This window comes from Phyllopteryx taeniolatus, chromosome 5, assembly GCF_024500385.1.
Source record: "Phyllopteryx taeniolatus isolate TA_2022b chromosome 5, UOR_Ptae_1.2, whole genome shotgun sequence".
In the NCBI taxonomy this organism is placed as follows: Eukaryota; Metazoa; Chordata; class Actinopteri; order Syngnathiformes; family Syngnathidae; genus Phyllopteryx; species Phyllopteryx taeniolatus.
Window position 1 is genome coordinate 6822240 of NC_084506.1, and position 23061 is coordinate 6845300.

At 44.5% G+C, this 23061-nt stretch overlaps 1 protein-coding gene and 1 non-coding gene across 10 annotated transcripts in view; both read right to left on the minus strand.

Moving 5' to 3' along the window:
• Positions 1 to 1351: 1351 nt before the first annotated feature.
• trnai-uau (transfer RNA isoleucine (anticodon UAU)) lies at positions 1352 to 1445 on the minus strand. The gene is made up of 2 exons: positions 1408 to 1445; positions 1352 to 1387 (listed from the first exon to the last, which is right to left on the minus strand). It is a non-coding gene; the product is annotated as a tRNA-Ile (tRNA).
• Positions 1446 to 1485: 40 nt separating this feature from the next.
• ptprz1a (protein tyrosine phosphatase receptor type Z1a) overlaps positions 1486 to 23061 on the minus strand; it is a 50768-nt gene continuing 29192 nt past the window's right edge. The window contains exons 10-30 of one of the 9 annotated variants that reach the window (XM_061772492.1): positions 22456 to 22582; positions 19058 to 19098; positions 17510 to 18743; positions 16226 to 16663; positions 14927 to 15065; positions 12731 to 12810; positions 12575 to 12687; positions 11236 to 11332; positions 10750 to 10835; positions 10132 to 10266; positions 9204 to 9338; positions 8952 to 9115; positions 8350 to 8485; positions 7456 to 7716; positions 6188 to 6281; positions 6028 to 6101; positions 5094 to 5225; positions 4242 to 4406; positions 3053 to 3225; positions 2848 to 2983; positions 1486 to 2099 (exon numbers count right to left, since the gene is read on the minus strand). In XM_061772492.1, the coding sequence (XP_061628476.1) occupies positions 1953 to 2099; positions 2848 to 2983; positions 3053 to 3225; positions 4242 to 4406; positions 5094 to 5225; positions 6028 to 6101; positions 6188 to 6281; positions 7456 to 7716; positions 8350 to 8485; positions 8952 to 9115; positions 9204 to 9338; positions 10132 to 10266; positions 10750 to 10835; positions 11236 to 11332; positions 12575 to 12687; positions 12731 to 12810; positions 14927 to 15065; positions 16226 to 16663; positions 17510 to 18743; positions 19058 to 19098; positions 22456 to 22582 (4107 nt within the window). In that variant the 3' untranslated portion in view covers positions 1486 to 1952. Of the gene's footprint in view, positions 2100 to 2847; positions 2984 to 3052; positions 3226 to 4241; positions 4407 to 5093; positions 5226 to 6027; positions 6102 to 6187; positions 6282 to 7455; positions 7717 to 8349; positions 8486 to 8951; positions 9116 to 9203; positions 9339 to 10131; positions 10267 to 10749; positions 10836 to 11235; positions 11333 to 12574; positions 12688 to 12730; positions 12811 to 14926; positions 15066 to 16225; positions 18744 to 19057; positions 19099 to 22455; positions 22583 to 23061 lie in introns of those variants that run through there. The other 8 variants (XM_061772491.1, XM_061772488.1, XM_061772489.1 and 5 more) reach the window with 8 other exon arrangements.

Below are 23061 nucleotides of genomic sequence, written 5' to 3' on the forward strand. Positions count from 1 at the left end.
TACACAGCACTACATAGAGCGCAAGAATTAATTATTAATTAATATTTTTTTTAGCTACTTTTTTTTCATTTGTTATTAATTTTCGAGAAAAAAAGGGCACATATTTTTGTCAAGAAAAACATTTATAATATAGGTAATAATTTTCTATAATAAACCATTTTTTGAAGTGATATTCCTTTTGTAGAAATGTATTTTTTTCTTGAGGATAAAGTCAATTTCTCATTTTCAAGTTTTTGTATTTATTTTTTTTTTGCAGCGGTCTTACAAAAAAAAAATACATAACTAGCCCAGTATTTCTTGTCATTTCTTTTCTCGGGGAAAACATGTCGTGAGTTATAATTTCATGACAGAAAAAAAGTAGTCTGAGTTTTTTAACCCCCTCTTGTAAGCCGTCACATTATCGTGGTGGAGGGGTTTGCGTGTCCCAAGGATCCTAGGAGCTAAGTTGTCTGGGGCTACACGCCCCTGGTAGGGTCACCCATGGCAAACAGGCCCAAGGTGAGGGACCAGACAAAGCACGGCTCCAAAAAACCCTATTAAGAATAAATCAAATGGATCTAGGTTTCCCTCGCCCGGATGCCCCCCCTCGGGCCCCCCTCTGGAGCCGGGCCTGGAGGTGGGGCTCGAAGGCGAGCGCCCGGCGGCCGGGGCTGCACCCGGCCGGGCACAGCCCAAAAGGGTAACGTGGGTCCCCCTTCCCGTGGGCTCACCACCTGTGGGAGGGGCCATGGGGGTCGGGTGCAGTGCGAGCCGGGCGGTGGCCGAAGGCGGGGACCTCGGCGATCCGATCCCCGGCTACAGAAGCTGGTTCTAGGGACGTGGAATGTCACCTCTCTGGCCCGAGCTGGTGTGTGTGAGGTCTTGAAGTTCCGACTAGATATAGTCGGACTCGCCTCCACGCTGGTACCAGTCCTCTCGAGAGGGCTTGGACTCTCTTCCACTCTGGAGTTGCCTACGGTGAGAGGCGCCGAGCAGGTGCGGGTATACTTATTGCTCCCCGGATCGGCGCCTGCACGTTGGGGTTCACCCCGGTGGACGAGAGGGTAGCCTCCCTCCGCCTTCGATTGGGGGGACGGGTCCTGACGCCCGGAGTTCCTCGAGGCTCTGGATGTTGTGGGGCTGTCCTGGTTGACACGCCTCTGCAACATCGCGTGGACATCGGGGACAGTGCCTCCGGATTGGCAGACGGGGGTGGTAGTCCCCCATTTTGGGGTATCGGTGTCTTGCTCAAGGACACCGCAGCTGTGAGTCCGGGGGATACTGGCGGACGGTCCGGTCGGGGTCTTGAACCTAGGTCCCCCACGGTGGCAGGCGATGATCTTAACCATTGGTCCACGGCTGCCCAAAATTCTGCTCCAGGTGAGGCTCGAACTCACAACCTCGGCATTGCTCTACAGAGTACTGTCATATAAGTACCGCGTGCTAACCGATTGCGCCACTGGAGCTCGGAGCTTTGTTGCGCAAAGAAAACAAACATCCAACAACAAAAATCTAACTTGTCCTTTAATGGCAAACAAATTGTCAGCAGCAGATCACAAACAACTAGAAATGTGCCAGGAGCACATTTGTCCCAAATCGGAGCGCTTGTATTGGCTAAAGTGGAGATTAGGAATAAAAACCTTTGATTAATGCACTAAATATAAAAGTGTACTAAAGTATAAATACAATTTGGTCCATTGAGGTGAGATATTATTTACATTAGAAGGAACGTTGCTACGGCTGCCATGTTGCCTTTTTTTTTTCTCTTCTTTTTATTGTTGCTGCCAATAAATACGCAAAGTGTTAGTCGCCGTTGTGGTGGCATTAAAAAGTGACCAAAAAGAGTAAAAAAAAAAAAATACTTGTTTTTTTTTTTTTTAAAAAAGGCAAGTCCACGGTGAAGTGAAAAAGATCTCTTGGTGACCAAAAAGGCAAACGTGAAGTCGCTCCAAGTTTTCTTCTTGGACGATCGATCACACGAGAGATTGCAAACTGTCGGCGGCGCTCCTCGGGGGCTCTTCTTCTCCATCTTCTCCGTCTTCTTCTCCGTCTTCTTCTTCTTGCCGCTGCTGCTTGTCCAGCACCCCCAGCAAGGCCTCGTACAGGAACGCCAACTGGTCCTGACCAGAAAACGCAAACAGCTAATCACTAGATAACAACTCAAGTTGGAAGTGCGCCGACACGTCCGCGTTTTGGGCAGACAGTGCCAGACAAATGCGTGAATACGTGACAGCTGCTGTTCTTCTTGGTCTAAATGTAAACACGAATCGCGTGGCGTTGCCTTCGATGGTAACGACGACCTTCCCGAGATGGCCGCCAGGGAGGCGCTGGCTTATCGAGTGTCAACACCCACGCCCGGGAAGCCCAGAAGAAGAGGTCGCGTGCGGTCATGTGACTTCCTTGTGCCGTTTGATTGGCGAACTCGACTTAAACGTCACTAGCGCTTAAATTGGATTGGAGCAAACGGTGCCCGTTGCGCAAGTTGAAGTCGGAGTCTAAACATGTTTTTTAGGAAAAAAATATTTTTCAAATATCTGATTTTATTTTTGGCAATAATACAAGAATAAAAAAGTTGTTTTTGAGTGAAAAAGTACTTTCAAAAATCTTGTTTTTTATTCACCGTAACAAGATAACATGTTTTTTAAGGGGACTATTTAAAAAAAAAAAAAAAAGTAAAACAAATTCCTTTCAAAAGTATATAAAACATGAAGCTGTGATAGTTTTTTGCAATGTTACGAGAAAACATTCTTTTTAAGACGTCATATTTTAAAAATAAGATAGACATTTGAAAAAAGAAGTCTAGAATTTCTTTTTGAAAATAGTCCAATTAAAAAAAAAAAAAGTAGCAAATTGCGTCTTTTTCCTCACGCGTGTGCGGAAGGTTCCGGGCCTCGAGAGGTTCGTCATCCTGGCCGCTCGGAAGACGTCGACGCGCCGTTGGCCGTGGAGTTGACCAATCAGAGACGAGAGAGCGCAGAAGGTCCCGGCCGTGACTCCGCCCGCGCTGCGGGCAGACAACGACGCGAACGTTAGCCGATTTTCCGTTGAACGCGGCGGCGGCCGGCCGGCGTACCGGTCCAGGACCACGACGGGCCCTTCCTCGGCGGAGGTCTCCTCCCCCTCCTCCTCCTCCTTCTCCTCCTCCCGCCGCAGCAGCTCGAGCAGCAGGAAGGCGTCGCTCGTGCCGCTGTCGGGGTTGGGCCAGCAGGGGGCGCGGTACAGGCGAACGTCCAGAACAAAGTCGTCCTCCGCACAAACAGCACAAAGCACGCCATTCAACGTGTTGAATTTTCACCTGTGCAACTTTTCGGGATAAACGGAACACGTCTCATTTGAACCGCCGCAACGCAGGTGTCAAACCCGCGGCCCGAGGGCCAGATCCGGCCAGCCAATTCATTTGATGTGGCCCCTGGAAGCCAATCATGTGTGTGGACTTCATGTTTCTTACTAAAAACACCAAAATGACCAGTTGTCTTTACTTTTCAATAATATTGAAGTATTGCAAGCATTTTTTTTTTATCCACGAAATGAAACTACCGTTGAATAAACCGTTTTTTTACTGGCTTCTGATTTCAAAAATAGTTATCGATCAATTTGTTTCCCAGTCATAACGGCAAAGCATAACTACTAAGTATGCTTATTTCAACCAGTGCAACATTTGGGTGATTTAAGCTAATTTAATTATAACTGACGCTACTTTACGGAGAATTTCTTCTTTTATTCACTTCATGTAATCTTAATTTTATTTTGATATTCAGTAGTGATTGTTTAAATAATCAAGCTATTTAAATTGGTTTAAATGGAAAAAGTAATGATCTTGACCCAAAAGTTACATTATTTTCATAAAAAAAGCAGTATTTTCTCAAGAATAATAAAACGGGGGGTCGGGGGGGTGATAAAATTTTGGGAGAAAAAAAATGGAATGATTAATTTTTTCATGGAAAAATACATACCAAATTTTTCGAAAACTTTTTTTTTTTAAGATGAATTCTTTCTTGAAAACAGTGACGCTCTTCCATGAATAAAGTCCACTTAATTTATCATTTTCATTGATTCTTACATTCTTTTATTTTCTATTTTCTATAGTAATACAGATATCCTTTTATTAATTTTATCTTCTGTTATTATTCGAGTCACTTTTACCGCTTTCGGCGTGTTTCCTGCTACTTTCGATCATGTTGCTTTTAGGATGGGAGTCGTGCGGTACGGTATTAAAAATGCATTTTCATACGGACGGGTTTGCGAGCGAGCGAGCGAGCAACCTGCGCGGCGCGCACGTCCAAGCGGTGAACGAGCAGCGGGTCCTCGTCGGCCAAGCAGATGAGGTTCTCGCACGTTTGAGTGACAGTCAACGTCTCCCAGCCGATTGGCTGTCCTTTGCCGGGCCAGAACACGCAGGGCCCCGCCTCCTCGTCCTCATCCTCGTCCTTTAAAAAGATTTCAGATTTCAATCATGATACGTTTTCGTTTGATGTAAAGTGGGTGATTTGAAGAATGACAAATAATACATACATTTTGATGCTATTAGCTACAGTACATTTACATTAAATTACAAAAAATTGGCCAATTTTTTGACAACATAAAAGATGTTAAAGGTCCCGTGGCATGAAAATCTCCAAATTTGTCGTACTTGTTTACAGCTCTCGAACCAAGCTCACAATAGCATTAGTGTGGCAAGGCACTTTTTTGAATAATATATTTGTATTTAATGCAAAATCATAATTATAATAATAAAATAATCCGCCCTGATTTTTTTTTAATTTTCTGACTGATAATTTAATGATAATAATTTAGCTGATTATACAACATATGTCAAAAACTAATTTTATGCAAAATAATTACAAAATTAATTGAAAAATAACTGCAAATGTTTTGTCTCACTCATATTTGGTATCATTTAAAATAAATCACTATGTTTCGATGAGACAAAAATGAAGAAAGCCAAATAAATAAACCATTTTGAAAAATAAAATCAACCAAAGTTTGAAAAAAAAAGTATTGCAGCATTCTTAATAATGTAAATTGCTGGGTGGGCGGGGACCGAGGCCGGAAGGGGGCGACCGCGGGCCGTACTTTGCCCACCGCGTGGAAATGCGTGTTGTGGGTCATGTGACCTGAGCGAGCGCCGGTCCCGACAGCGACACGATGACGCGCGCGTTCTGATCCCAAATCATCCTCCAGAAGTCCTTGACGGTGCCTGGCAAAGGATTCTGGGTAATGATGAACTCCTTGCTTTGCCTGTAGCCCTACAACAACAACAACAACAACAGGAAAACAATAGCACAACAACAAAACACAAAAACAACAACATTAAAAAAAAACAATACTTCAAGAAATAACAAATAGAATATCATTATTATCATTATCAGCTTGCACAATTGATCCATGAATTTGTTTATTGTTTTGTTTTTATACAAAGGTGAACCAAACCCAAGATGTCAAAACTTTCTGTGCTATCCTAAATGTGACGTGTATTTGCCAGTTCTGGTTTCTTTTGCAGCGTTTTTAAAAATTGTATTTTATTTTTTAAACTAATGCCAGGATCAGACTACGAGTCAAATTTGGTCTCTCACGATGGCATCAAGTCGTCAGACTAGCGGCATCAAATTCTAAACGGTCCCCGTCGCAACGCTGGCACCATTCATGCTGAAAGGTATATACAGGTTTTGCAGAAACATATGCTGCCATCCAAGCAGCGTCTTTTTCATGGACGGCCCTGCTTATTTCAGCAAGACAATGCCAAACCACATTCTGCACGTGTTACAACAGAGTGGCTTCGTAGTAAAAGAGTGCGGGTACTAGACTGGCCTGCCTGCAGTCCATTGAATATGTGTGGCGCATTATGAAGCGTAAAATACGACAACGGAGACCCCGGACTGTTGAACAGCTGTAGCTGTACATGAAGCAAGAACGGGAAAGAATTCCACCTACCTCGTCATGTTTCGTCAAAATATTGCCTTTATTTTAAGGCCATATCGGCCAGCTGGACGCCACTAAGCTATCTTCTTATTAATGCAAAGAGAAACAAGCCCGTTTGTGCGGCCTTACCGTCACGTAGGACGCGTTTATGTAATCGGACGCGTCACCTGCGCACGGCGACAAACGCACACGCGATCTTTCCACTGCAAATACACAGCAAAAAAAAATTCAAGATGGACAGGAAGCAGAAACTTTGGCGTTAGCACGACGCTAACAGCCGCTAGCTCACCCGGCAGCAGCGACCCGCTTCGGTTCTTGTGGCGGTTGTCGTCGTGAAGCGCGCTCGCGTAGTCGTCGGCGTTCGCCGCTTCCGCGCTCAGCAGCTGAAAACGCGATGCTAACGTCAAGCTAACGTGCAAACACACACAATATCTTCTCATAATATTTCAAATGTTTTGCTTTTTTCAAACTACAACTCTGTTGGAGTAATATTACTGTTTCTTTGAAAACAAAAACACATTTTTCAAAATAAATTCAACTGTATTTTTATAATATTGCTACTTTTTTTTGCTATTTTCATGACTTTTTAAAAAAAAACAAATATGACTATTGTGACTTTTTCCAAATGAAAACTTAAAAACTATGACAAAATATGATTATTCCAGTAACATTACAAACCCCCGCACACAAAAATTGCAAACCTTTATTTCCGTCAAATAACAAATGCTTTTTTTGAGAAAAAATAATCGAATATTCACATTATTATGACTGTCTAGAAAGTGGTCAAATGAGACTAAAAACATTTATTGAAGGAATATTCAGCCTTTTTTTTCTTTCTAATTTAAGTCATTGATATGATTTTATGCTCATAAGATTATGAATTATTTTCTTGTATTAATACAACTTTATTGACAAATTATTGAAAAAAAATCTTGCAGATTTATGACTTTTTAAAAACATAGCTATTGTTATAAAATTGTGACTTTTTAAAAACAAAAAAAACAAAGAGCGTATCTTTGAAAAGAAATCCAACTGTTCTGGTCGTATTACAATTTTTAGTGTTAAAACTTTATTCTTGTAAAAAAATAAATATATTCTTGCATTATCTGGAGTTTTCCTCAAAAGTCGCAATAATACGAGCACCGGTGAATACTTTTACAACAACATTCTGCCATGTTTTAATATCAGTACTTTTTCCTTGGCAAAAAAAAAAGAATTGCCTTTCTTTCTTGTAAATGTACGACTTTTGAAGATAAAAACGACTACATTGTGACAATATTGTGACTCTTAAAAAAAACATGACTTCATCGTCATAACAGGACAACTTTTTCTTAAAAAAAAAAGGATTTTGGTATTAGTAGAACATTTATTTATTTATTTATTTTTTGGAATCCTAAAATTGTATTCTCATGAAATTACAACTGCTTTATTTGAAACAATTGTTTAAAAAAAAACAAAAAAAAACTTGATCGTAATAATATTGTTAGGATCTTTTGCTTAAAATAAAGCTGTAATAATATATGATGTGTGAGCGTGTGATTGTTTCGGTAGAAATACTTCTGCGACATTTCTGTTTGAGATTTTCCTGATGTGGAACATGTGCCTCGGATCACTACGGCTTAGGAAACGGCGGGGTAGACGCTCCGAACCACGTAGGCTGGGCCGCTCGACCTTGAGCTGGCGGTCCAGCGGCGTGTTCCCATCATGCCGCGGGGTCAGCAGCCGCTCCACGTACGCGTGAAGCCGCGGCGCCGCCACTTCCGTGTCGCCGCACAAAACGGCCTCCGCCAAGGCGTCGTGGATGAACACGTACTGCTCCTGAACGGGAAGGCGAGGTTAGCGGAGCAGGCAAAGGAAGAATTGAGCCATGAATGCTACGTGGATCTTGGCGCCATGTTGAATGTGGCAAAGTGAAAAAAAGTGCTATTTTTCAAACTTTGGTTGCCAAAATGTCTTAACCGTGAGGTGTCCGAAATGAAGTGGGATGATTTGCAACATGTTTTGGGAAGACACGAAAGACATTTTTGGAGATATTGTGTTTTTCTCGTTTTTTCCCGAACACTAACACTCACTCCAGCCGTCTTTAGCGTTAACGCCACTGGAGCTGCGCTGAGGCGGCCGTTTTGCATTCACACAATAGCAGACGGCAAAATAATTGCCATCATTTCTGAGATCTGAATGAAAATGTATGAATTTGCAAAACTGTAAGAAAAAGTATGGCCTGTCTTTACCATTATTGTGATTTTCATCAAGACAAGAGCGTAATGGCTTGATTGAGTAGTTGGGATCATTTAGGCACTGGTATCCGCAGAGTTCGAAGGGCAAATTGTTGTTATGTCTTTACCGTTATGCAGGAAGTGTATTTCAGTGGGCCGCCACCATGTGCTGGGTCAATCTAAGGACTGCGTGTATCCTTTGTATGTCTATGTAGAGTATTTGTCGTTGCGCCACCTGCGTCTGGACCAGGTAGTTCCTCTGCGTGCGAACGTGTCGGAGGAATCCGTCCACGTCCACGGCGTCCTCCTGCCTCATTTGCCTCAACATGCTGTCCAACACCAAGTACGTGCCCGTGCGACCCACGCCCGCGCTACACGTGCGCACGCACACACACACACACACACACACACACACACACACAACCCTAGTCTCAAGGTTTAACCTTCAAGTCTCAAGTAACTCTCATGTCTTATTCTTGCACTAGTCTTAAGTCTTAATCTTCAAATCTCAAGTAACTCTCATGTCTTAACCTTCAAGTCTAAAATAAATCTGAAGTTTTAATATTCAAGTCTCAAGTAAATCTCAAGTTTTAAGATTCAATTTGCAAGGAACTCTCAAGTCAACCTTCAACTAGTCTCAAGGTTTAACCTTCAAGTCTCAAGTAACTCTCATGTCTTATTCTTGAACTAGTCTCAAGTCTTAATCTTCAAATCTCAAGTAACTCTCATGTCTTAATCGTCAAATCTAAAATAAATCAGAACTTTTAATCTTCAAGTCTCAAGTAAATCTCGACTTTTAAGGTTGTAACGATCCGGAACCCGACCAAAGTGGAATACCTGCAGTGCACCACCACCGGGCCCATGTTTGCCGTCCTGGCCCTTGAAGACTTGCGTATGAAGCTGATGAGCGGCAGGGCGTGTTCGGGTACGCCCATGTCGGGCCACTGGGTGTAGTGGTACTGCGTGACCACTCGCTCCAGGCTGCGCCCCCTCTGAGAACCCTGCCACGGGACAGACAGTGAGGCATCAAAGACCAGGCGAAAAACATTCACCTTACGAAACCTGCGATTGACGTCCCGGCCGACGGACCTTCTTGACGTGCGCTTTGGTGACGGTGAAGGTCCGCTGAGTGTAGTGAGCCAGCTTTTGAACGCTCTTGAGCGCCACCACCAGGCCACCGTAGTCCTCACGCACGTCAGCGGGCCAGTACTGGTCGCACTTCCTCTGAGGACACCCAGATATAAAAAAAACGTACTTGTTAGAGGTTAGGCTGGGCCAAGTCAAGTCTCAAGTAAATCTAAAGTCTTTAACTTCCAGTAACAAGTAAGTCTCAAGTCTCAACCTTCAAGTCTCGAGTCTAAACCTTCTAGTCTCAAGTAAATCTCAAGTGTTTCCCTTCTAGTCTAAAGTAAGTCTCAAGTGTTAATTTCTTAGTCTAAAGGAAATCTTGAATCTTAACCTTCAACTAGTCTCAGACCTGAACCTTCTAGTCTCGAACTAATCTCGTTTTACCTTGACGTCTCAATTAAATCGCAAGTCTTAACTTTCAAGCCTCAAGTAAGTTTCAAGTCTTAACCTTCAATTTCCGTCCCAAGTCAATTTGAAGTCTTCACCTTTTAGTCTTAACCTTTGTCTCAATTTGTAGTGATAGTGGCGGTATTAAGTCAAGTAAGTCCGCACCGTGGGTCCAGGTACCAAATGAACAGCCCGCTGTTGATTGTAGCCCAAATAATTTGCAAATCATTGTATTCCGTTTTTATTTATGTTGAACGCAACGTCCCAACTTCATTGGAATTGGAGTTGTACATTTGATCTCTAACGTGAACATAAACAACAATCAAGTCTGTCAAGTCTTTGTAGCTCGGGTCAATTCAAGTCCTGAGTCTTTAAGTGCTAAGTCCAAGCCGAGTCTCAAGTCTTTCACTTTTCATCTGGTCATGTGGTCAAAACTTGGACTCGAGGCCATGTGGCAACTATCTCTCTCTCTCTCTCTCTCTCTCTCTCTCTCGCCACTCACACGTCCTTTCTCCAGCAGGTTGGTGATCATCACGACGATGCCCACGTTTTGCTCCCAGATCATCCGCCAGAAGTCGTCCGTGCTGGACTTGAGCGGACCCTGAGCCGCGATGTACGCGTGACGCATCTTGAAGCCCTTCGATAGAAATCTTACACTCAACATTCCAACGCATTTGGGTGCCTCGCTTGGCTGCAGTGGAACTTGCAACTCCTCGATCAAAACCTTTATCTGGATTTTGTGCTTTCTTGGTTGACACCTTGACAGCTGACTGACTTACTAACCGACCCACTTACCCATTAACCGACTCACTGACGTGCAAACTGTTTAACAAAAGAACGAACTAACCTACTAACTCATAAAGTGGCTGCGCTGACTACCTAACTAACTTCTTACCTATCTAACCTACCTTACCGACCAACTAACTACTTACCTAACTAACCGGCTAACTTCCCACCTGCCAGTTTACGAAGCAAGCCTCGCATTAGAAGAGTACAAGGAATCCAAAGTAAACTGAAAGGAAGACGCCGAAAGGTCGATTTGACAGGAAGTCGGGTTTGGCGAAAACCCCGAGACCGCGACAGCAAAAGAGGAGCAAATTTGCTCGAGTGTCTCACGTACGTCCACAAAGTTGGCGTTGATGTAATCCCCAGCGCGTCCGCCGCCGTCCTTGTCGGCCGCTGAGAGTCGCACTCGGCTGCGGTCGACTGAAACGCAGGCAAAAAAAAAAAAACGCGTGGACGGATGAGCACTTGACATTATTGGATTCCGTTTGCAGTTCAGCTCCACATGTGAGGATGCTGACTTCCAGACACTCAACTTTTCATTTGTGACACCTGACGACGATAAGACTCTTCACAGATAATCGTTTTTCAAAAAGGAATCAAGTCCTTTGTCGCGATTGACCAAGGACAAAAGCTCCTGTCGCTATGGTAACTGTCACACTCTCATGGGGAGCTGGTGGTTGCTGAAATGTCATTTTTAATTGCATTTTTCATTGAAATCAAATTGTATTTTTTTTTTTGCATGCGCCAGAATATCGTTTTTTTCCCAATGTTGTCATTGGATTTGAAATGAAATGCGAATCGTGTTTGCGGCACAACTCACAAGCGAGGATGTTGCTGTATCGGTTCTTGCTCTTGTTGTCGGGGTGGTCGGACGTCTCCGAGGTCATCGCCACGTCCGCCGTGCTCGCCTGGACCTCCTTCAACGGGCACGCGGGCACACGCGCACTCTTCAGGTCGGAGCTTTCCAAAACCGTGTTAGCGCCATTGAACTGTCCATTCGTGCGAATGTGAACGGGAGGCTAGGCTAGGCTCGTTTCGATAACACAAACCACAGCAAAAGTTGACTCGGGGACGAAGACGACGACGACGACGACGCACAATGGAGAAAATCGAACTTTAACAATAGGCCTGGCCGATGACTACATTCGATCGATTCATCGGACTTTAATTGTCAGGATGATTGTTGAGTGGCTTTTGTACTTGACAGTCCGCCCCCTCGGATCTGCACAGCTTCCGCTAACAACATGGCTGCCAAAACAGAAGAGCGCGTTCACAAAAGTAAAGTGAGTGTTGACCAACTTCGCCACTTGCTCCTTCAACGTTTCCGACACGGAAAAGCGACTAGTAGGTTGAATAGCGGTGACCTTTGACCGGAGGTATGTGCAGCGAAGCAGCAAATATATTTGCCTCGCCTGAAAAACGCTACGTGACAAAATTATTGAACTTTTCAAATAATCGGGTTTACCGACAGGACTAGTTTGGGAAAAAAGGAGATTTTTCACATGATCAAAAACAAAAATACTGAAGGGACAAAAGTAGGTATACATTTTTTTTGTCATTTCATTCCATTGGCATTTATTTATTACAATTACATTTATGTTTGCTTTTTTTTTTTCCAGAAATATGCACCTTTGCCACTTTTATTTATTATTATTTGATGTATTTTTGATTTAATTCATTTATTACAATTACATTTATTAAAAACTGTTTTTTTTTTCCGGAAAAAAAGAAATATATGATTGTTTTGTAAAATATACTTTATTCAGCAATATGTCCATCTTTTTTCAGAAAAATGTGATTTTGCCAACTTTTGTACTTTCAGAAATGTCGGACTTTTGAAAAAAACTACACAAGCATTTTTTTCAACATTTTTTTGCACAAAAATATACAACTCTTTTACGACGTGTTCCCCCCCCCCCCCCTCTCCCCAACGGATCATACGACTTTTACGGAAAAATACAGCTTTTTAGGGGCATTATGTGACTTTTTAAAAAATGCATTTTTCCAGAAATATCCAACTTTTTCAGAAAGATACAAAAAAAAAATTATGAACATATAAAACTTATTTTCTTCTTTGGGAAATAGATGACTTCTACAGAAATATACAACTTTTTTCATATATATATATATGCTAAAAAACTAATAATATTTGAACGCACCTCAAACTTGCGCTGAAATCCGCACGTTCGGTGAAGCTCGGCGACGTGTTTGACGAAGTCTTTGACAGGAAGTGCGGCCTTTTCGTCTAGAAGGCAAACAGGAAGTGAAACAGCTTTTGGGGGACGTCTATTTTGAGGACTTTGCAGCGGGATTACCGGACGTGAAAGCGGGCGTGGCGGCGACGCGGGGCGAGGCGCTTTCGTCCACGTAGAAATGCGCCGTCTGGAAACACATCCTGAAGCCAAAACAAGGACGTTTACAACGGGGCTTCTCAAACCTTTGACCTTTCACAATATCGTACATCACCGTACATTACCGCAACAAATTCACATTATTGAGGGAAAAAGTTAGTCATGTTTTGAAAATAAGGTTGTATGAAAAACAATGGTAATCTTTACAAGAAGAGGCCGGGGGGAGCCCAGTTGGAGAAGAAAACACACGGGCGTCATCTCGCTGATTTTAGCCGCTAATCCTTCTCAAACGCAGCAGGAGCAAAAAAGATGTTAACATCGAACGTTAATCCCGAGACACGACTCCACGGGATCGGCTCGCCGCACAAAAAAAAGTCCAGGCGGCCGCCTCTCGTCCAAAAATGGACATCGGGGATTAGTGCAACGCAGACCGCGTCCAAATGCCAAAATGACCAACACTGCACACACAAAATTCCACAGACTTTGATGGAAATGGACGACGTTGGAAGTTTTTCAAAAAGATTCATTTTGCTCAGAAATTTCGTTATTCCTTACTATAGAAATAATTTAAAAAAAATTTAAAATAGACTTTTTGGAAAAAAAAAAAAAATATTTATTTAAAAAAAATTCCTATTTTTTAAATATGCAAAAAGTTTCTGAAATACACAACTTTTACAGAAATATAAAACCGCATTTTTTTCAGGCACAATACTGACAACACTTCAAATATTCTCTATTAATCACTTCACTCGTTTAAAATTACCACCAGACAAGAAAATTAAACAAGGCAAAAAAAATACAAAAAAATAAAAATATGCAAGCAAACAACGTCATTTCTTTTCTGGTCTTTTAATCTCATGAAATTTTTCATATACTATGTTTCGATTTTTTTTGTCAATTAGCATGTTAAATTTTCTTTCACAAACGAACACGCGCGTTAGCGTTTAGCTGCCAGCGCCGTGCCTCACGTTACCGTCATTCATGTGTACCTTTGAAACCCAACGTACGTTCTTGACAAAATGGTGAAATCAGTCAAATGTCTCATCAACACTGAAATTTACAAATCATTTTCGACTGAACGGAAGTCCATTCCTGCTGCTCTGCTCGAAAGAAGGTTAGCTTGAATTGGTCGGACACGAGGGCGGGATGATCGCGGGACTACGTCGGGCACGTCCGACCTCATCTGGAGGACGTCCTTTTGTAACCCCCCCCCCCCCCCCCCGCACCCCCCACGCCCACCAAATCATGATGCATGATTAATCCTCGCATGATTAGCACGCGGATGCGCGTCAAACATGACCGACATATGTTGCCGCGCCAGATGAAAAATGTACAAAAACATGTCAGACATGATTGGATTGCACGAGTTGTTTATTTCACTGGCAATGCCCTTGCATTTATTATTATTATTATTATTATTATTGCTTTTCTATTGTTTTTACAGTAAGGGAGTATGAAGAAAAAGATCAGATTTCAAGAAAAATTTAAAGAAAGTAATTGACCGTAAAGCGCAGCTCTTAAGGCATCTTCATTCAAGACGGGTTACATTTCCCCCCCCCCCAGAAATATACAATTTATAGATATATACAACTTTTCCACCCAAAATAATTGTTTTTCCCCAGAAATGTACATATTTTGTTTTACAAATTTAACATCCTTATTTTGGGAAATGTATGGGGCAAATATGCTTTTTTTTTTTTTTAAATGAAAATCTAAAACTTTGTTTCTTGAAAATATACAGAACTTTTTTTTTTTTTTTTTCCCCCCCCATTTGCGGACATTTTGCTGACAATCCATCTGGATTAAGAAACGTGTTTAACATGTGGAAACACGAAGAACTCATGTTTCTCAGGTTTGATCCGATTTGGAAAAAAAAAAGGGCGGGGTTTAATCCACCTCTGATTTAGATTGCACATTTGTCAGCAACACGGATGTCAAAGGTGACACGTACAAGTCCATTCGACGCGTTCACACGCACTTGATATGTTTCTATAAAACGCCATCAGATCATTTGTGAAAATAATAATGAAACTCCAAACGCGCTGTAAAATGTAAAACGGAAGAACATGTCGCCCAGTCAAACTGGATTTGAGGGCGGAATTTGGTCAAGTCATTCCTGAAACTGATTTTTGCGCTTCTTGAGACTTTGTGGGCGCTCACCTCCAGTAGAGAAGGATGCCGATGAGGAGCGCGAGTCCGAGGGCGGTGAGGGCGGAGATGACGGCCAGCGGGACCGCCGCCTTCCTCCGGCCGTCCCTTAGGGTTCCCACGCGGGACTCGTGGCTGCTGTCGCTCACGTCTGCCGCACACACATACGCACGCCATCGTTACGATCAAACTGCACGGGATGACTCGTCACCCGCGTCAAATGGATGGAGATGCCCCTAACCCTAACCCCTGCCTCCTCCTTCCTTACTCCCCACGGAGGAAACACAAGTTGCTCCAAACGCTGTTGTCTTCATTTGCCTGTGCGAACGCGTGACAGCGACGGCGAAGAAGAAGAAAGGCCAGAAAGAACAGCGAGAAGATGAACAAGGCCTTGCCTGCCAAACACCATTTTTTTATTTATTCATTTTTTTTAATACTTGAAACCTGAGGCAAACTTGTGCCGGCCTGTCGCTTAGAATTGACAGTGAAGACAAATAACTCAAGACTAATTAATGAAAAACATCTGCGCTGAACTGTAGGCGGTGAGAGCCGGCAACACTTGGAGGACAACACAAAGTGATGTGCTGCCCCCTGGTGGCCTGAGGTGGATATTGCTGTGCGTTTGCTTTTGCCTGTTAGTTATAGACTCCATAGCACTGTAGTGAGTGGTTTTTTGTTTGTTTGTTTTTTTTGCTGCCCAACTCCCGCAACGGGGTTCTGCGCTTGTATAGGCTGCAATTGAATGTATGATGTCCTCCTGTATATAGCTTTTCTTGTTCCATACTTTTCCGCGGTGTGTACTTTTGGGTTTCCGATGACGTGCGTTTGCATTATACTTTTTTTTTTTTTGTCGGATACATTTTTGTTATGATGCAGTATTTTACGTATATAGTTTTGATATACCGTATAGTCTATGCTGTTGTTGAATATAGTATTCGCTGTTTTATTGATTGATTGATTTTTGCTGTTGTATATAGTTTGTTTTGATGTTGTATATTTGTTTTTTTGCTGCAGTGTATAGTTTTTGTAATTTTTGTTGTTGTATATATCGTTTGTGTACCTGTTTATAAAATGCTGCTAAACGGCTTTTCATTGCTGTGCCACAATGGCAATAAAGACTATTCAATTGGATTCTAGTTGGAGTTCGCCGGAACTGCAGTAAGTCTGCTCGTCTCAAATGCATGTTGGGAAACAGATGAACGACGGAAGTTTTTGCCTTCGCATGCGTGAAGACTTTGATTGGCGGTCGTCATCATGGCGTCACTCGTCGGGCGTACACATTTTTTTTGCCGCCGGTGCGGGCGTGGTTACCTGCCACTGGATACTCCTCTTTCTCCGATTCCCGCTGCGTACGCTCGGGAATGCTGAAGTCTGAGGAGTTGTCGTTGTCGTAAAGGTTCTCGGCCTGACCCGAACCGCTCTCCTCGGGGGGCGTAGGCGAGGGGACCGCGGATCCCCTTGGCGGGGCGGTTCCCGCTCGCCCAGATCCGGCCGCGCTCCCGCTCTCGCTGTCAAAATAAAACGCCGAGGAGCGGTCGCCCGAATCCTCGGGCGTCTGTCCAGATTCCAAAGTGGTGGAAGGGGGCTCCGTGGAAAGAGGAAGCGTGTTCTCGCCGGAGGCCGACACCCGGACGCCGTCCCGCTCCTGATCTACATCGGAACCCGAAACGCCATTACTGTGGTCTGCGGAGGAGGGCGTCACGGGGACGGAAGGCAGCGATGGGGCCGACGCGGGCTCAGATGTGGCGGCTGCAACAGAAAGGGGCGGCGCACTGTAAGTGGCCGACTGGAAGCGGGGCGCTGGTGAAGAGGGCGAGTGCATAATCACCAGGCCACCAGAGGCCGCCCCAGAAAAAGAACTAACAAGGACACCCAAAGAGCTCACGAGGAGATCGACACTGGCACCTGAGATCGAGGCCACGGCCCCGAGTGGGACGCCGGGCGAGACGTGGGGCCCGGACGCCGACGGCTCAAGGGAGCAACCGCATATGCCGTCTAGGAAGCCATCAGCACTGTCCTCAGAAAGGAACGAATCGGGTGTACTTCCTGTCCCATAACCCAAAAGCTCGACTTCGTTAGGAAACGACGGCGTCGGACCCGGAGTGGCGACGGACCGCGGGAAGTCACTAGAAAGGACAACCGACAGCCGCAAGGTGGGGCTGAGGGGCAGCGACACCTCTGAGGGGGACGCCCCCCATTCCAACACCTCGGCGGGCTCACCCGAAGCGAAAGATGCCAAGTCATCGGCAAAAGAGAGGGTGGGGCGAGGGAGCGGGATGGTGCCGGCATGCAGGTCGGAAACCAGGGTGGGGCTGAGGGCCAGAGAGACTTCAGGGAGGGACGCCCCCCATTCCGGCACCTCGGCGGCGTCACCCGAAGAGAAAGACGGCAAGTCGTTTGCGAAAGAGAGGGGGGGGCGAGAGGTGGGAGAAGCAGGGATTTGGCGAGGCAGCAGGGCGGTGTCCAGGGTGGAGGAAAGGGGACGCTCATGCAAGCGGGCGGAGGGGACAGGGCCGGGGACGGGGGGGAGGTCCGTGACGTCATACTGCAGGGAAGAGGGAAAGGAAGAAGGGGGGACGACAGAGAGGCGCTCACCCTTTGAGAGCGGTGGCGTGGTCTGCAAAAGAACGCCGTTCTGCCACACCGAAGTCTTTGTGGCTGAGAAATGAGGCATGCTGGGAGTTATAGGCCCTCGTGGAGGAGATTCAGGAGGGGGCTCACCCTGGACCCGTACCACATCATCATCATGGACTCCGCTTGCGTCGTCAGTTTCTGGTGTGGTAAGACCTGCGTACGGGTCGATGAGGACGGACGATGGCGTGATGATGTGGTCTCTAAGATGGATCAGGTTCGTGGTCATGTTCTTGGTTCTGGTCGCGGTTTCAGTCTTGTTTAGGGTTGTGGTAGCTGGTCTGATCATGATCGTGGTCGTGTTGAGTGGCCTGGTTGTGGTTTTGTTTATTGGCGAGGTCATGGTCGTGTTCTTGTTTGCTGTTGTGTTTGTAGCCACTGCCGTTGTCATGTTCATGGTTCTGGTCTTGTTCACAGTCTTGACCGTTGTCCTGGTCACGGATGTTGTTTTGTGCATGGGTGGGGTCATTGTGACGTTTGTGGTCATGTTCTTGTTTGCAGTTGGGTCTGCAGTCATTGCAGTTGTCGTATTCATAGTAGTGATCTTGTTCGTTGGCCTGGTCACGGTCGCGGTTTTGTCCATTGGCAGGGTTCTGCTCTTTTCTGGGGTCGTGTATGTAGTCGTTTCCACTGTCTTTGTCATGTTTGTTGTTTTGTTTGCAGTTGTGTTCGGAGTCATTGCAGTTGTCATATTCATGGTTGTGGTCTTGGTCAATGGCCGCGTCATGGTCTTGTTTGCGATCGTGTTTGTAGCCATTGTCGTGGTCCTGTTCACGGCCTTGTTTGTAGTCATGGTCTGGTTCACGGTCATGGTCATTGGTCTGGTCATGGTCTTGTTCGTGGTTGAGGTTGTTGTGGTGCCACCACTGGGTACACCTTTACCCCCCTTCATCCAAACATTGCTTCCTGTCGGCGTTGTCGCAGTCAGGTCCACTTTAATGCTTTCTGAGGACTTTGGACCGACCCCGCCGGAGTGATCGCTTGTGTTTGCGTACAAAGGAGTCGTAGATGGGAACCTGGTGGTGACCTCAGCAACGGTAGTTGACTGTGTCTTGGTGGCTCCGATGCCATTTTGCGGCCGGCGGCGAGGTGGTCCCGAAGTCGAGGTTGCAGGCGATTTTGTCGGGATCCACGCCTGATCGTAATCTTCCTTTTGCACAGATTCATTCGAGAATGTCTCCGGTGGGTAGTTCGCCTCCTAGTGGTAGGAAATCATATTGAATAGTTAGGAAGGTGAGTGAAGATTTTTATGGTTGTTATGTTTTAAATTCACTAGAGCGAAATAGATTTGTTGATTTAGCTAGTCTACTAGTTTAACCATGAATCCCCTTGAGGGATTTTAATCAGTAGGATAAACAAAAGAAACCAATATTGTTATTGATTTGTTTATAATATGAAATAAAGAGTCTCTGTGAAATAATATGCTGCCCCCTTTTGGTCTGGGGAGTAAAATTGTGTTGTTGTGTTCTTATTGCTTTAATTCACACAAAAGTGAAATAGAACATTTCTTACCTCGTAGTCAAATTCATTTGAATCTGGGATCAGGCTATTTTCTAGAACAAGAGCACATATTTGGGGAAAAAAAATGAGTTGAAACAAATAAATAAATAAATAAATGCATACGATTTACTCCACTTTATGAAATTCATATTTCTCCAAACACAAGTGAGGCAGCAAAGACAAACTGATGAGAACGTTTCGGGGAAGAAGGGAAACGCAACAAAAGTGATCCACAAACGTTGAATTTTGGCAACGGGACTCTTGTTGACTGTTGAAGATGTTTCATCTGGAATTCAAACGGCTTTGTCAGTCTGGAATTTTAGGTTTACAGTATGTCATGTTCACGCGACCACCCACCAGACACATCGTTAGCGGAATTAGCTAACCTCTAAAATCAAGAAGGGAAGAAGGTGTTTGTAAAAAGGGCCGAGCGTCTCCAACAATCAACAAGAACAAGAACAAAATCTACACTAGTGTGAATAACTGTGAATGCATCAAGTGACAGCAGGAAAGTGAAGAAGGAAAGTTGAGACATTGCCATGCTCAAAAGTTGCAACATCATCATGCCAGGATTTCCCAGAAAAAAAACAAAAGCGCATTTGCAGTAAATCGTTTTCCGTTTCGTCCTCCTCGACGGGCTGGCCTAACGTTTGAACTCCACCCCCATCTGCCACCACGGAGGCATAAAACAAACGGCAACAAAAAAAGGCATTTTCTGCAAATGCGACGGGGGCACACGGTGGGCGGAAGGGGGCGGAGCTTGCCTCTTACCTGTCACGTGTCGGGGATGAAACTGCTTTGTGAAGCATGAGGTGAGCTTTACAAATTGAACAATGATGCTTTTGGACGTATTCGATAACAAAGAAATACCTGTCAAGTGTCTAAATGAGTGCTTCTGGCGTGAGGCATAGCTCCGCCCTCCGCGAAATAATTTACAAGAAATTAGTAGTTATGTCGGATCATTTAAAAAAGTACAAACCTACACTATGGGAACCAGGCGCCAAAAATAAATAAAATACAATAAATCATATACTTCTGCCAAACTTAACCTGTATTATCACAGGAATACATTTTTTTTTTTTTATTTGAGGACAAAAGTATTTCTTTTTAAATTGTATCTTATGTCGTTTTGTCTTATGTCTTATATAGAATAAAAGCGTAATATGGCAAGAATAAAGTTGCATTTCTGAAATTCCTTGCTTAAAATATGAATCTCCCCCCTTGTTTAACTAATGTCACATTACAACTTTATTTTAGACAAATGATTGATTGATTCTCATAAGAATAATACTGTTTATTCTGAAATATTTTGTTGTTGTAAAGATTCCTGCTTTTTCTTGAAAAAAAACTTTATTTTCCTAACATCATTACAACATTTTTTACGTTTTAAATTTCGGTGGATTACTCGATGGTAGTTATGTCTAATCGGCGTTAGGATCTTGACTTTGAGAAACCCTGGTCTAAATGATTTATAATAGAATAATTCGTAGAGATTTTATTCATCGATTTTCCGTAGCGCTTCTCCTCACGCGGGTCGCGGGCGTGCTGGAGCCTATCCCAGCTCACGGGGTCCGCCCAGAAAATGGTCGCCAACCAATCGCAGGGCACACGTAAACAAACGAGAATTCGCACTCACATTCAATTTCGAGGCTTCAAGCAACCTAGCGCGCGTGTTTTTGGGGATGTGCCCGGAGCAAAGCCACGCAGGCACGGGGGAGAACGTGCAAACGCCACACAGGCCAGGTCGGACTTGTGAGGCAGATGTGCTCGTCGTGATTTTATAATAGTTTGAATTCATTGCCGTTGCCTTTTTTTCATTTTTAAACAAAATCATATTGATTAATTAGAAAGCAAAGATTTTTGCCATTGGTTTAAAATTCAATATAATGCATAATTTTTGTTTGTGTATGAGAAAAAAAAATGTGTGTACAATATCAGATTGAAATAGTATGCGTTTGATAATATGCTGCCCCCTATTGGTCTGGGGTAGGAAAGCAATGTTCCAGAAGGTGCCTTTAATGTTGTGTTACTGTTTTAATTCAAGGTGGAATACAAAGTGTTTGTGTTACACACAAAGCTAAATGCTAACATTGGTCTTACTGTGAGTAGCACAAGGAAAAAGATGGCGACACAGGAACAACAATAAGCATTTCGGATGAAGACGATGAAGAAGAACAAGAAAATGTCGTGAAGACGAGTGAAGAAACAAAAAGTCAACATTGAGAATGAAAGTGGAGGGTAGGGATGAAAAGATATCAAAACAATCACATATGGTGAGTGACAAGGAGAATTTAAAGACATGAGTAACTAGTGTGGTACCTTGACTTACGAGTACCCCGACGTATGAAACCAGTCTATTTCTTTTATTGGTTTGATGATGTTTTTATACAACACAAAACAATTTCCTCAGGTCTGACCAAATTCCCAAGAGGAAGCAGAGTCTAGAGTTCTCCTAGTCGCCGAGGTGTTTAAAAAGCTCCTCGGTGGCAGGGTCCCGGGGCTGGATGAAATCCGTCCGGAGTTCCCGAAGGTGCTGGATGTCGTGGGGCTGTCCTGGACGACACGCCTCCGCAACATCGCGTGGACATCGGGGACCGTGCCTCTGGATTGGCAGACCCCCTATTTAAGAAAGGAGACCGGAGAGTGTGTTCACACCCCTCAGGCCCCCTGGTACGGTCTATTCAGGGGTTCTAGAGAAGAGGGTCTGTCTCTGGAGAGGTTCGCAGCCATGTGTGATGCAGTTGGGATGAAAATCAGCAGTTCCCAATCTGGAAGCATGGTCCTCAGTCAAAAAAGGGTGGCATGCCCTCTCCGGGTCGGGGATGAGATCCTGCCCCAAGTGGAGGAGTTCGACTATCTTGGGGTCTTGTTCACGAGTGAGGGAAGAACAGAACGGGAGATGGACAGGCGGATCTCTATATCGGTGTGTCGTGGTGAAGAAGGAGCTGAGCCGGAAGACGAAGCTCTCAATTTAGTGGTCGATCTCTGTTCCTGCCCTCACCTGCGGTCACGGGCTGTGGGTCGTGACCCAAAGAACAAGATGGTGGATACAGGCGGTCAAAATGAGTTTCCTCCGTAGGGTGTACGGGCTCTCCCTTAGAGAACGGCTGAGAAGCTCGGCAAACCGGGAGGAGCTCAGAGTAGAGCCGCTGCCAGATGAGGTGGCTGGGGCATCTGGTTAGGATGCCCCCCGGACGGAGTAAATTGAGTTACAAGCTCTGTCACGTAACAAATTCAACTCGTAAGTCAAGTTACCACTGTATTAGATATTTAATGCATGTAAGATCGTTACTTTTAGATGTTTACATTGTAAAAGCAGTCTCTGTTCTTCTCATGTTATCGTCCGTTTAGTAAATATTGCGCGTTTGCGTCTCACGTGGCGAGCGCTACGACGGCAAGCTCGCTCTTACCGGGGCCGTCGGGGGGCACGGCGAACGTCATGGGGTCGCTCACGCGTCCGTAGAGGCCGTTGGCGCACACCGCCACCACCTGGACCACGTAGCTGGAGTTGGCCACCAGGTCATCGAGGATGGCACCCTGGTGGCAATCAAGAGCCAGTCAATTCATCCCTTTCTTGGAATTCGATGGCCAGTTAATGTTAAGTTCTGGTCTTAGGACCAGTCTTTTAACTTTGCTGCGATGCGCCGCCAACATGCAACCATTTGAAAGGCAATGTTTGCCTAAGTGGTGTAAGTCCATCTGTCTAGTAAACATGCTTTAAATTTGGTAGTCTCACGGTCAAGTTTGTATTTGAAGAACCCCTGAAAATGGGCAAACCAAACTGGCAGACTTCCTGCGTCTTTTCAGGCATGGCTTCTTGAGGCTTTTTTGTAGGTGTACTCATGCGAGACACGTCGACCAGATTTGATGTTCTTAAGAAAAACTGGCTTCAGGGGCTGAACTTTCCAAATACTTTAATTTCAGGGGGCAAGGGTGGTAGGAAATACGGGTAAAATGATTGCTTCCAACCAACCTGGCAGACTTTCTGCAAAGTTTTGGGCATGGCTTCTTGACAC